At 35.0% G+C, this 14,704-nt stretch overlaps 1 protein-coding gene across 1 annotated transcript in view; it reads right to left on the bottom strand.

Moving 5' to 3' along the window:
* GLRB (glycine receptor beta) overlaps nucleotides 1-14,704 on the bottom strand; it is a 45,395-nt gene that overhangs the window by 16,388 nt on the left and 14,303 nt on the right. The window contains exons 4-6 of the mRNA XM_041428000.1: nucleotides 8,205-8,434; nucleotides 4,836-4,918; nucleotides 1,974-2,114 (exon numbers count right to left, since the gene is read on the bottom strand). Coding sequence (XP_041283934.1) covers nucleotides 1,974-2,114; nucleotides 4,836-4,918; nucleotides 8,205-8,434 — 454 coding nt within the window. The remainder of the gene's footprint in view (nucleotides 1-1,973; nucleotides 2,115-4,835; nucleotides 4,919-8,204; nucleotides 8,435-14,704) is intronic.

Here is a 14,704-nt window from a genome sequence, read left to right as displayed (position 1 = left end):
AAAAGGACCTATTTAATCTGTCATAAAATTGATGAATATAATAGGAAATTTGCAAATATAAATATTCAATGTATTGCTACAAAAGCAGCCCAGATTTGCTGACCTTCTTTTAACTTAGGTAGGTATGATAAAACACCCGTTGACAGAAATAGGCAGTAAAGATTAAGGATTTTTGCAATTGTCAGGGAATTCCTACATAAGCCATAATTTTGAAAGTCTGCTCCTTGATGCAAAATTTCTCTTGATTATCTGACCAAATTATTTAGCTCTGTGTGTGAAATCTGCTGTTAAAAAATAGCTTCAGCATAAGAATCTTCAAGTAAATAAAAAAATGGGGCATTGAAAACAGCCTTTAAAATATTTCAACATACTAAATATTCGACTCACATTAATGAAGTATTAATTCTGGGTTTGGTTATGAGATAAAGTGGAGATTCTAAACAGAATGGATTTGCAGTAAAAGAATTGTGAAAACTTTTCAAAATGGTTCTCTCATGTTCTTTCTTTAATGCTCAAAGCACACACACAGAGAATGTGAATATTTTACTGAACATTTTGCACCATGTCATTTGTGGTCACAAATTGCTGAAACTTGAGAGAACACCACTGATTTTCTTTGTGTATAATTATTAAATATTTTTCTTTAAGGTTCCTAAAAACCTAGGGTTTCCATCTAAAGATTTAGATATTTAATTTCAGATTTAGGGCACACCTCAAAATAATCACAATGGAATATGTTTTACAATTTTCCCATTTGTATGAATTTCATTTGGAAAATGCAAGATCCATTCCTTTAGTTTTCCACTACTTTAAGGGCTATTTTTTCAGTAATTTCGTTTTTTAAATAGGAACAAAATATTTTTCTCACTGCTAAATAAGGTTTTGCCATATCCTGAATGCCATCACTGCTAGCTGCTGGATATACTTTCAAAAAATCAGAATTTTCCTGAAGAGAGCTAATCTCTTATTATTTACAAATTATAAATCACCTGAGAGGATGAATTACCTTCTTAGATCTCACTCATTTTGCAGTTAAAAAACAAAGTCCACTTTTATTTCCATTATCTTTTCAAATTCAATTCTTAACTCTGAGATCTGCTAATGTTCCTTGAGATCTCTCCAGGCTTGGAATCTACCACAGGAGCAACTGCAAGTAACAGAGCCTCCACTTCAGCTGAACAGGTAACAAGAAACTTGCAGAGGGTCCTCAGAAGCTGCAGCACCACAGACTTCCCAACTGAGTTTTAATGGAAGATTTATGCCCATGATATAAAAGCACTGACTAAACTACAGCTGCTCTTGTAGAAAGTCTTGTGGTTGTCACAGAATGAGTAGTTTGGATATAATCATAGGCAGGAATAAATCAAGGTGAAAAAGGTAAATCACTAAAAACCAGAGTGCATAAACCATTGGAAAATTTTGTGCCAACACTAAAAAAAAATAATCATAGGAATAAACAAATAGAGGGCTGAGGACTGCAAGCAGCTTTCAAAAATGACTGAATTTCCAGAACATTTAGAGAAAGGAAGAAGCTGCAGGATGAAGCATTTTGAATTACAGTCTAGTACTATCCACTTATGGAACAGAAGTCTAACCAGAAAATCAAAATTTACCCACTTTGCTGCAACTGGCATGATTCTGTAAGAACATCCTTTCAGAAAAGTTTGACATTTACAAGCAAAAAACAGGTATTAGGACCACAGAAATAAAATGGTGTTAATAAGATCATGATATTTGTAAGCAAAGCCAAGACAAACATTTAATATCTTCTTCAACTTGGATATTTTTATATTTGAACTAGTTTGTAATATCACATATTAAACTTACCATTATATGAACCATTCATTAGTTAAAGGTAATCTGTTTTATCCCAGGAAATGTAAGATGTGGACTGGAATATTAACCATTAACTCTAAACAGTAACTGAAGGAAGCTTAGAGTTTTTTACCAAGGCAATAACTTATATTACCTACCTGTGCCTTTGTAATACTTGGTACAGTTACCATATTCAATATCCTCCTTTTTAATATCAAACTGAGGCAGAGCAATTTTCTCTAGCTGTACAGGATCTCCAGACTGCCAGATAAACCGTAAATCATCAGTTGTGTAACCAACTGCAAGACAAAACAATGATAATAATAATAATAATAATAATAATAATAATAATAATAATTGTTTAAAGATTCACCTCAATCACAGCAAACTCTGCAAGTAAACCTAGCATATATGTATTGTATCAATTTCAGTCTTTTTCTTTTTATTTCCTGTTCAAATAAATAAATACAAAAATAATCCACAGCTGCATTTTTATGTGGGCCGAAGTTGGGACTTAGTGGGTGAAACATTACATTATCAGCAATATTAGGATGAATAAGAGGTATTTGTTACAGGGTGTACTTTTCACACAAAGAAAGCAAAGCTGTATTTTCCACAGCTTTCAAGCCTCCATATTCATTCATACTCCATTTCAGCAAAATATGAAAAAGATTAATTTTAAACAGTATTTATGAATCTGAGTAACTTCAAAAGAATTTAACAACTCAATTACTGTGATAAATCTTGGTGTTTGTGTAAAACAACCACACTGCTTATTTTCTTGGACTAAAAGCCCTGATTCATGGCAGCATTGCCATTCAGGAAATACTTGCCCAGGAATTAGGGCAGATGTGCAATCCTGCAGAAATCAGCTCAGTGCCTTCCTGACCCACTGAGTACAGACAGACCTCAGCAAACCTCTGAGTGCCCAAATCATAATACATACAGCACCACCAAGTGAGAGGCAGTACAAGTTAGACTCACAATATTCAAGAATAAAACAATATTGATTAAATATGCATAATCAGAATCATGGCTTACAAGCCATTTTTTTGCTACCTTCTGTTCATTAAAGATTAACTTAATTCAAACAGAGATAATGTGTGTTAGATGAAAACACAGATGAGGAAACATAAAAAAGATGGAGTTGGAATGCATCATTTTGCAGTTCAAAGCCTGAGAAAAATGTTTAAAGAGCCATTCTTTTTCTGGAGGCATTAGATTATTCTTTTTAATTTTTGAAAAACAGCTGTGATTAAGAAAGTGAAACTGTTCATAAATGTATTTATGATTCACAATAATTTAATAAAAATCACAATGTTTCAAAGCTTCATAATATAATACGCTATAAAAATATTGTTTTAATGTTTCATTCATAAAATCATTTCCACCCCGTTCCAACACACAGCATATCACAAAACTGCTAAGATCCTTTATGATAACAATTACTGGAGAGTGAAAATTGTGTCTACAGAGAACATGCAGAACTGGGGATTATAACTGTGGATATGAGAACATCTTAGTAACAACTGATGGCCTTTTTTAATTTTGAAATTTAGTAAGTAAAAACAAAATACTGATTTGAAAATAACCTAAGAATAAAACTGCCAATGGCTAGCAGGGAAAGAACTGGAAGGATACATAGGAAGTCATAGGTACCTTTCTAAATTTTGATAACTGAATTAAAAGGTAGATGAAAGTTTAGTGCACAGTCTCCAAAGAAGCAAATTCCCTGCATTTGTGTATATCATCTTAGCACGATTTTTTTAACTAGTAGTTTCTCCTTGCATGACTATAGCTTTCAAAACTTGTAAAGTAAGTGGACTTGCTGGACTGAGAAAACTTAAGTGAACTTATATTAGTATTACTAATTCCAGTTTAACCTCAAACTGATTTGGTTTTCCATAAGAGTTTACTTCAGCTAATGTACATACAAAGTAGTGATGAAATAAAATCCTAAAGATAGATGCTGAAAATCAAAACCTAAATTGTAAAACTATATTATTATTATTTTTCATAACTATTATTATTATTATAATTATTATTATTATTATAATTATTATTATTATTATAATTATTATTATTATTATAATTATTATTATTATTCATCCTGTCCATATTGTGATACCCTGCCCAGCTTTGGCTAAGCTTACTTTTTCTTCACTTTTGACTTCCTTTCCCTAGCCTCACCTTTCCCACCAGACCTGCTGGACTAAGAGCTGAACGAGTTTATATGTTAGAGCAGGAGCAGACTAGAACAGGTCACCTTCCTTCTCTCTGCTTCATGCTCATCCTTACTCAGGAAAACAGAATTACCACGAAAGTGGGATCACCAAGGATTAAACTGTTGGAAAAAGCTGTAGTTGAGTAGACACCTGCGTATTTGGAGAACGGAAAGGAAGATGGATTTCGGAAATATTTTGTCAGCAACTTCCAGCATGGCATGAAACCCTTCAGAGATGTGACCTGTCTGCCCTGTTGTAAGATTAAGTCACCTGGAGACCAGAAATAGATGCCTGACTACATCCACAAAACATTCTGAAACCACTTTCAAAAGGTTTGATACTAAATGATCTCACTGCTTTGGCATAAAATGATTTTCCTTTGGTACTATATCAAAGGAGTTCCAAACAATACCAGTGTATCATCAATGCAGGGGGATAAATTGGGCCCCAAAAACCTACAAAGCAGCACAGGCTGGGGAAGTTAAAACCACCTGGCAAAACCATTCTTTTTTCCAAATAATATGTTTCCATTTATCTGAGTTTATTGTAAATGCTTTTACAAAAGGTGCCAGTTATCATTCTGGTTGATAGCAAAAGCTAAAACTAAGAGTGCACAGCGCCATAACAGTAAGAAATATCTCTGATAGGGAAATGTACATTGGTAGGAACCAGTGAGTATCAATTTAATGATTCATTAAAAATGTTGAGATGAAGTAAACAGAATTAATAATTTTTGTTTGATTCTCATGCATGCCTAGAAGAGAACTGTTTTTATGGACAGACTGATTTACATACAGCTTTCCAATTGCATCTTGCAGCGCTGTGTATCCATAGGAAACAAGGTCAAGTCCAAAGGGCATGACAGTGTAATAGACAATCTGAAAATACAGAAATGGTATTTAGAAATGGCGAGAGTTGTCAGGTAAGCAGTAGATGGCCATGAGAAAGAAAAAAATCACAGGTTTATGATTTTCGTCTTCTAAAAGAGCAGAAACAAAGTTTAGAAGTTATAATTAGCATTTTGCTTTGGAGATCTCTCTAGTATAAAATAAGACAATACAATTTTATAGAGAGTTTTAAACATATCGAACCTCACAAATTAGAGAACTACCAATACAAGACAAAATACATATAGGTCATAGAATAACCAAAACAAATGCCCATATAGAACAGAGTCCTGCCTCCAGCACTGGACAATGACAGACTTCTAAAGAAGAATATGACACTACAGCAATCTGGAAGTGTTATTTTACCAGATGTCCAGCAGCATCCAAAAGTTACACCTCAAGGGCTTCCCAAACCAGAAGGGATGTGTGAGTATTTAAGGGACATCAACAGATTTTTTGTCTCCAATAAGTTGTTTTCCTTTCAGTTGCTTTCTGGAATCTAGGTGTTCTGGTTTCACCTGGGACAGTTAGTTTTTTTCCCTAGTAGCTGACACAGTGCTGTGCTCTGGATTCAGTATGAAGGTAACATGGATAACACACTGATGTTTCTGGTAGTTGCTGAGTAGTGCTTACCCGAAATCAAGGACTTTTCAGTTTCCTACACTCTGCCAGTCAGCAAGCACACAAGGAGATGGGAGGCAGCAGGTAGAGAGCAACCTCTTATTACAATTAGTATTAGCATAAATACTTTTATTTTGTTCTAATTTGCTGCATTTTTAAGAGGTTCTTGACCCCTTCTATGTCCTTTATTTTCCTGCTTCTCTCCCCTGTCCCATTGAGGCCAGGAGGAAGCGAGCGAATGGTACTTAGTTCCCAGCTGGGATTAAACCCTGACACCATATAGAGTTTAATATGCACAGCATCTTGCAGCAAAGAATGCCATAGCTAAGCTGCACACACTCTAATCATACATTTTTACCTATCCTCAGTCTGTCTTATAGTTCTTTCACTGTAAAAGAAGGCAAAAAATCAATGTCCACTACAAATGTGCCATTTGTAATTTAGAGACCTTTACATCACCACCTCCATTATTTTGCTTTTTCCAGTGTGAAAAGTTCAGCCTTGCCCAGCTGTTCTGTACCTTTGACTGTCCTTGCCTCCCTTCCTAAAGCTAGAAGACCAGAATTGCATTCAAAATATAAGTATAGCATACTTTTATGCACTGGCATAGCTTTAATCCCTAATACTTCCAAGAATTCAATTCACTTTCACAAATAGTACTGAGCTATTAGCTGATATTTTCAGAGAACTATCCATTACTACTCAAAGCTAATTTTTTTGGCTGGTAATAACCAACTCTAGATCAATCAGGCTTTATGTGAAGTTAAAATAGTTTTTTTCCCTCATGCATAATTTCCACTTGTTTACACTGAATTTCATCCCATACTTTGCTACCTAGTCAATAGACTGATTTGTGGTTCTCACTGTTGTCTCTTATCTTTACTGTTCTGCATATTTTGGTATCATCAAATGCACTTGCAAATTCAGTTTTTCAGATGATTTATGTTGAAAAGCACAGAACACAAAATAGACATTTTTGTGGGAATCTACTGTTTACTTCCCCTGATGTGAGCAGATGTTTATTCCTGCATTCAGTTTCTTAATTCTTAACTATTTGTGCAAGAGCTTTCTCTCATACATATTTTGCCATGAAGGTATATTGATAACTGGACATTCTTTCATTTATACATGATAATATCTCTGTAAACTAGAAACACAGGACATAGAAATTACGTCTTTTAAAAATGTCACCAAACAACAGACCCTAAAAAAAATCATCTTACCTGCATGCATATAATGTAAGAACATAGTGTGCTACTAAAATAAACAGAGTATTTTTAGAGGATGACAATAATTTCTAACTTTATTGAACCTGGTTTTCTTATCTGCAAGTTTTCAGAGAATAATTTTTCTATCAGAAACACTTCCATTAGTATTCACTCAACATTCACTAATCATTAACACTACCTATTGAGCTCATTTATAAACACCTGCAAAACAGAAAAAATATTTAGAAAATATTTCAGTGTTTCATTTAACATTCACTCTTTCAAATGGGAAACTTCTTTCATAACTGGAAGCTATTTTCTACTTTGAAATATTAATTTCTACACACTTCAAAACTACAGAAGCAGCTGAAATCAGAACCAAGATCTTCAGAGCAAGCCAAATGAAATGCTTTGATTGCCCAATGTATTTTCTTTTCTGATCACTGCAATGATCTTGAAACTGATTTTCCTCATCCTCTTTTGAAATGGGAGAAAAAGAACCCCAGCTCTTTAATATTGTTTCTCCCTTTTTCTATCTATTTCTACTCCAGGAAGAAATAGCTCATGTAAACCTCGCTTCTTTTGATTATCTTTAGATATCTTTATTATTTTTTATTATTTTATTTATTATTTTTTATTATCTTTAGATGATCAAAAATGATTAAAGGTAAAGTTGCAGTATATTTAGATAATCATTTTTGTCTATCAGGGCAATATGTTACAGAACACACCAGAAGAAAATGCACTTCCTGTTAGAAAATTTAGCCTAATCTCTGAAAACTAGAAACTATAAACTCTCCATGTCTGCAATTCACTATTACCTTCTTTTTAATCAATTAATTTTCTGGTTTAAGTGGATAACTATTTTTACGGCATTGTGTATACATTTGATAAACTAAGTCAAACCACCAAAAAAGGATATGACAATTGCAATTAAATTGAACAGAAATTTGGAGGCTTCTGAAAACAATTATATCCAGTAGTGTAAAACTTAATCAGGATTTTTTCACAGTACTTTTACAAAACATACATCTTCACAAATTTTATTATTTATGCCTTTCCTTGTTTCTTCAGCAAGTAATCATTGTTTACTTTAGTTGCTGTAAAAACTCAAGTAGTGTGCAACATATACTGTTTACTGAAGGCTGTACTTCAGATATATTATCCACTCCACTGTGCTTCTAGGAACCCAAGAAATTATCAAAAGGGTTTAAATTTAGTTAGCTCAGTGTGTTAGCTTAACATGTATATACACTTCAAATTTCTCACACTTGCAGTGCTATCATCTGATTTCTTTACGCATAATTTCTTCCAGCATTGTTTAGAAACTGTCTAATATAAATTTAAATGCTAGTAATAAATTGTATTACATTACTAAGGCTAATAGAGAATATATATTTCATATAAAATCACTTTAAAAAAACAGTGGAAACAAATAAATAAAATACCTCATGCTGACTAGGACATCTCCATCCCGAAATATAAAAAGAAGGATATTTTCTTGTGTGACATCATGGAAGTTAGCATTTTTTTCATTTGCAAAGAATAAGTCTGGCTTCCAAAGACATTTAAACATAGTTGGATCCACTGTCAGTGTATCTGAACCTCTCCAGTCATTGGGCAGTTTGAGTCTGGGGTCATTCCACTTCTGTCTTAGAAAGATGTTGACTCTATAATCCTGATTGGAAGAATAAACGAAGATTAGACTAGCTAAAAGTCTAGCAAAAACACCACAGAGAAATAAAACAATTCCATCAGACTTGGAAGAGAAAAAAATTATGCCCTGATTTTTCTATCACAAAGACAGTAATCACTATTCAAATCGCATTACAAAGTATTATGTTTAACAGACTTTACTACAAATAGATTACATCTCACTCATGGTTTTGAATACAGCAACTTTCCTTAAACAAAGGATCAAATTACCACTCCAGAGTCATTTTTGCATCCCCTCAGTAAAAGCTCCTGTTACCCAGGCATAGAGAAAAGCATGCAGCAGGGCAGAGAGAGGCCACAGCTTGACTATAGCTTGACACTAAAGGGCTGCAGGCAGCAGGCATGATATCACTTCTTTCAGGATATGCTGTGAGTGCCAATTCCAGTTTACTCTTCATTTGGTTGTGGCACACTGATGGTAAAATATCACATTTCACACTATAAAAGCAGGAAACAGACAAGGTAGGTAATAGATTTCATACTACACACCCAGAATATAGCCTCAGACCTTCTATCAGTGATCTGGGACTATCTTGGTAACAGGAAACCTGATGCCAGCTTGCAACATAAGTACTGAGGTAGAAGGTATGAAAGGAGAAACAGAATCAGTCTCAAAGAGACAAAATCAAGGCTTTACAGAGGAAATCTCCTTCTGAAATCAGTAGGACTCTGGCTGAAGGAAGGACAGTAGTAGGGCTGTGCTCAGTGAGAACCTAATTTTGCTTTTGGGAATCGAAGTAGCACGTGTCTCAGGGCAAATGATACCCTGCACATGTTCTGTGCTTAGTGAAAGCTGTGGGCATCCGAAGGAAGAATCTGACCTAGAATGTCAGCTAGGATTTTTCAGTCTTATCTTTTAAGTCATTTTGTTTTTTACATTTACATTTAACCCAGTGCCTCTTTTTGATGTATATGTAAACTAGGCAGATCACATACAGAGAAAGAATAAATTTATTGTTGAAAAAAAGTTAAACAAACCCAAACAAATGAATGAAAATTCTGTATGTAAGATTGTTTCTATCTCCAGTCTTCCTAGTTGTCTTCTGTAGAGTGCTTTGCTTTTTCATAATTGTCTACTAGGTACAAAGCCTCCTGAGAAAAGGGTTGTGTCTTTCAGAGCAGTGAAAACACTGCTACTGCTCTACAATTATAGCAAAATGCTAGAAATGTGGTAGTGAAGGTTCTCGCCATAGTTTTCGTTTGTCAATATCTGCATACAAACAAATTTTATAAAATTTTTTATTCTCCATGTCAATGACTCTTACACATTTTTTTGTTGATACAACTGAATTATCTTCTGCTGTACTTACTACATTTGCAGTCCAAAGCAGGTGCCATGTTGAGACAGTCATCCTAACTTCAACCAGAAGGAGTCCACTTGGCTAAGACCTCATGCAGAATAATTTAGTCTGTTGATTTGCTCTGTATATTTAAATAGAGTGCCCACTTTCCCATGTCCAGTCCACCAGCCAAATTAGCCCAAGTATTTCTTTATCACACTATACTGTGTAATATTTTTCCTTACTGCATTGTAAGGAAAAGCAAAGCATCAAAACTAAGTACTTGTTACTTGTTAGTAGTTGATTTTTGAAGATATACATAGTCTGACTCTTATTTATACAAAGACCTATGTTGTCTTGCCAAAGAAAAGAAGAAGCAAAAAAACATGGTTAATATGAAGTGAATTTGTACTGGAAGGCTCTCATAGAGAAGCTTCATAATTGGAGGGAATTCAGGCCATTATCCCAGAAAGCATCTTTTCAATTACATGTATATAATTGAAAATTTATTTTACTTGATTCTTGCTGAAGTTCCCATTCCCATATGCACTTCTTCTCTCAGTGAAAAAAATACTCAAAATCATATGAGATAAATACTGCATACCATTCATGCTCACAAGCATTACACTATTGGTTACACTGAATTAAATTTCCCCATAAACAAGTGCATTACCCTAATTTTAAACAAAATAAGATGCCTTCCCAAAGCCATAGGCAAATGATAAGCACTTTTAAACACTTGCCTTCACCTTACCCATTCAGTAGAAGGAGATGCTTACATCACTGAAAAGCAGAATGCACTGGCAAAATAAGAATTGGAAGTAACATCAGGTGGATGCTATTTTGTTTCCTTCCTTTCTTTATTACAAATGAACTTAAACACCAAACTATCAGATGTTTTGACATTTTAAGAACTTTAGTCTGTTCCTATTTAACTCAGAGAAAGAAGAATCCCACTAATCTAAAATGGGAGGTTCAGGCCCAAAGTAGGGATACTTGGAGAGGAAGGCCACCACATACTTGAGACAATACAGAGAATGTAAAAAGAAGCAGAGATGTCACGATACAAATCTGTGGCTAGCCAGATAACAATGTGCAAAAGGGCAGCTTCTTAGAAGAGCATGCATCCTTACAGCATCTGGCAGCAGTAAAGACTATGATCTGGTATAAATTGATCTTGAAAGAAGTCTGTAACCAGTCCTCTCAAATTTGAACAATGAGTTTTAAGATTCAGTAAGTGTATTCGAATTAGGTTGAACAGTGGCTGAAGAAGCAGTCTGCATGGAGCACATGGTCTTCCTGCATTTTATATATCCAGGAAGACCATGTACATTTTATATATGCTTTTTTTAATTTCCAGAATGATTGGCATTTTATAGTAAAGGAGAGTCAAATAGCAACTAAAAAGCCTGAAACTAGGGGAAGAGGATGGAAGAGACATTCATCAGCATCAGAGCTAGGAGGACCTGTCAGGTAGAAGGAAATACAGAAGCAGAAGTATTCTACAAGGCTTTGTTTTCCCATGTAACTCCAACAGAAGGCAAGTAGTTTTAAGGGAGGTTGGGAGGCATTCTAGGAAATATTTCAGAAGTCTACTAAATAGTGGGCATGTGGCCAGAAAACCACCTCAGGCCAGAAAGCAAGCACAGCCTACACATATCTCTGCAAAACAGAGCACATAGAAGATCATGAAAGACTAACTACATAAACTGTGCTCATACAAAGAAAGGCAACATAATAGTGCTTCCTTTTAATGAAGTAGAAAATGTCATTTTTAAAACTAAAATATGGAAACTGAATGGTTTTTATAGTCATGAATATTAAAAAGACCTTTCTATAAGATTTTAAAGTAAAGGAGAAGGAAGTACTGGTGTTTTGTTGCTTGAGTCAGTGAAGAAAGGTCACACTGCAAGCAAAAACCTTGAACATAGATTTTGTAGACAGAAAGTCAGATCACCATCGCAGAAAAAATACTATAGCCCTACGGGTATTTATACCAGAAACTCTCTATCCCTAGGAATCCTTGACTGGTCATCCAGTTTAAAACTGTTTATAATTGTGACATAATCACCATATTATACCACAAATCTGCAGTCTGAAAATATGTGTGCAAACTCAGAAGCAGAGTTAACATGGGATCCTTGACAAGTAGTCTAACGATAGAGAAGGAATAAGTTACAGGATTCAAGATAAAGGGAGCTTACTGGAATGTAGCAGCTCTGGCATTTGCTCTTCTCCTTTTTATCTGTACAAATTCTGATTCTCTCTGTAGTTCACTAGTTCTTTTGCTTAGTTTTTTTCCAAGTGACTTAGTTAGTAAGTGTGTGGAAGCACTGCAATTCTCTTCAATATTGAACAACACAACATGAACACTATCCTTTCTAAACACAGAGCAAACATTTGCCCTTCAGATTCTTCACAAAGGCTTCAGTAAAGTGATCCAGGATTCTGGGCATATGACCTGCAAAATGGGTATTCTCTTGCTTTAAAACAAAGTAACTTCAATGATTTTCTATAAAGAAATTTCCTCCTTTCTTAAATCTAAGTGGACTATACCTCACAAGGAGCTAATCCTAACTCTTTGTTGAGGATGAGCCAACTGCATAGCTAAGAACATGATTAGCACAGGACCAGAAGGACAGCAGGCAAGGCCTTCTCTCACTGTCACTCTATGTATTTGTTTGTTGGGCCTTCGACCATAACGTGTCTTCCAGTCATCTGGTACCCATCGTTATTTTTTCCCACACTTCCATCACACAAAAGAAGGAATAATTGCTTTAGCATGGCTTTACCCACACAGATTTTGCAAAAATTTATGAGTTCAATTATTACAGCCAGCAGTGGCTAGGGAGCAAAGCATCATCACAATAATTCATTGACTTAAAAACTTAGAAATACGTTATTTCAAAATTTTGAAAACACTCCAACCAGTTTAGTAGCTTCTGGTAATTTTAGAGACAGTCTATAAATCAATACTCCACATGATTCTCACCAGTGCCAGAGACAGTAGAGATGTAGCCAGCCACTCTCTTCTCCAACACCAAGGAACCTTTTCAGGAGTTCTGGTGCTTCTGCAAATGTCTCCTTTCTGAACACAAGAGACCCCTCTGATCCTTCACCGACTTGGTGCCTCACCTCCAGGAAATACTTTTCCTGTGATTCCAGAAGTACAAGTCTTTCCTATTCTAAGCAATCCATTTCTACTGTCCGGTGTATTACCCAGACCATTTGAAGACAAGTACAAACCTATCCCCAAGAGAGAAGTGATTCCTGAATATCCAATGCCCACTGCAGCAGGAAGAGTTTTCTAAATAATACATGGAACAACAGATTGACTGTTAATTTTGTCAGTGCTTCCTGTATTAGATTAAGGCAATCATAAAGTTATCCAAATTTGACATAAATGTGCTTAGCTATCATGGTGATCAGCTAGACAAAGAAATCTAAATGAAAGCATAACATAAAGTAAAGAAGCTGTCTGACAATCAGATAGAATTACAAAGGAGAGCATGACTCATCATACAGCACATCTTAGTAAATTTGTGAGTGACCATATCAGGAAGGCACAGATAGGCATACATACATGGCTGTGGAGAGCATAGTTCTTTTTTTTTCGGAGGGGCTGGGGGAAGCAAATCTCTCACATTCATGTTTTGTAACTATATGAATCTGGGTGAATTGTAGAAAATCCTCTTTAAAAGTCACTTTTTAAAGCATGCAACTAATTTCAGAAACTTGAAAGGGCCATCTGGCCCAATATACTTCATATCTTAAGACACTTATCTTGGTCCTACTTTCCTGCTCTTCCTCCCTGTCCCTCTTTAAATTTGAGTCCTCTTTTTTGTTTTCACAAATAAATCTTGTGGCCTTTTGGGCAAACTTACATTTTTTTGTTTTAATGTCACTTCCCACTAATGGCATTAGTTGACTTACTATTATTTGCAATCAAACATAAATCTCTGCTAGCTAAAGAAACAGAAATTTCTGGCCAAGCTGCTTAAAACTGTTCCAGCCAACATTTATGTTCAACTTGGAGTGGCTTTGCAGTCCTATTGAAATTTCATTAGGGTAAGCTGGTTATGAATTTTAAGTGGGCATTTACTTCCAACAACAAAAATGTGTTTTATTGCTTATTAGTGGTATTGTGGTTTATTGCTTCTCTGCTATTATGTGTCAGAATGCTGCCTTAGTCACAGCATTAAAAAAAGCAACTTGATTTAGAACTGCCTCAATGCTTTAGATGCAGCAAGTCACCAAAGCGATCAGGGAATGCCTCAGAACACCCCCTCAGTGCATGTCTTGGCTGAGGCTTCCATGTATTGGCACGACATGGTACACTCCCCTTTTTTTTACACAAAAGGAAAACCTGATAAGGTCAGAACATCTTCAATAACTAAATTGCATTTTTAGGCAATATTTTTGATAGTGTTTGTTGGAAACACCATGACAAAAAAGACCTTCAAGTCCCAAAATACCAGAAAGTTTTTTGCTGAAGCAATCATATTTTGAAACTGATTTTATTTCCCAAAGAAACAAAAGAAGTCAAAATTGCAATGAGGATTATTTAATCCTGTTATTGACATATTGAAATTTTCTGGCTGAACTGGAAACACATTTTTATAAACTTCACTCCCCAGTTTATCTTTCCCATGCAGTAAATAAACAGCAGTAAGGCAATGGTCATTGATAGCCTATTCCTTTACTACAGTTCCTTGTATTCCATCACAATTTATTTACATCTTCAGATCCACATAAAATAAAAAATCTATACATTTCATCCTTATGCATGTCTATTCTTTTTCTCTCATATACAGTCTTAGTGGTTTGGGTTTTTTTGAATAACACACCAAGCAAACTATGTAACAACTCTCATGAAGATCTTCAGCTCATACTGTCAAATGGGTTCTTCCAATGAACTTAATAACCTATGGAAATTAGTCTAGCTCTTGCAT

Source organism: Onychostruthus taczanowskii, unplaced genomic scaffold (assembly GCF_017590055.1).
Source record: "Onychostruthus taczanowskii isolate IOZ18803 unplaced genomic scaffold, ASM1759005v1 scaffold12, whole genome shotgun sequence".
Classification (NCBI taxonomy): domain Eukaryota; kingdom Metazoa; phylum Chordata; class Aves; order Passeriformes; family Passeridae; genus Onychostruthus; species Onychostruthus taczanowskii.
This window is presented reverse-complemented; position numbering and strand designations above follow the sequence as displayed.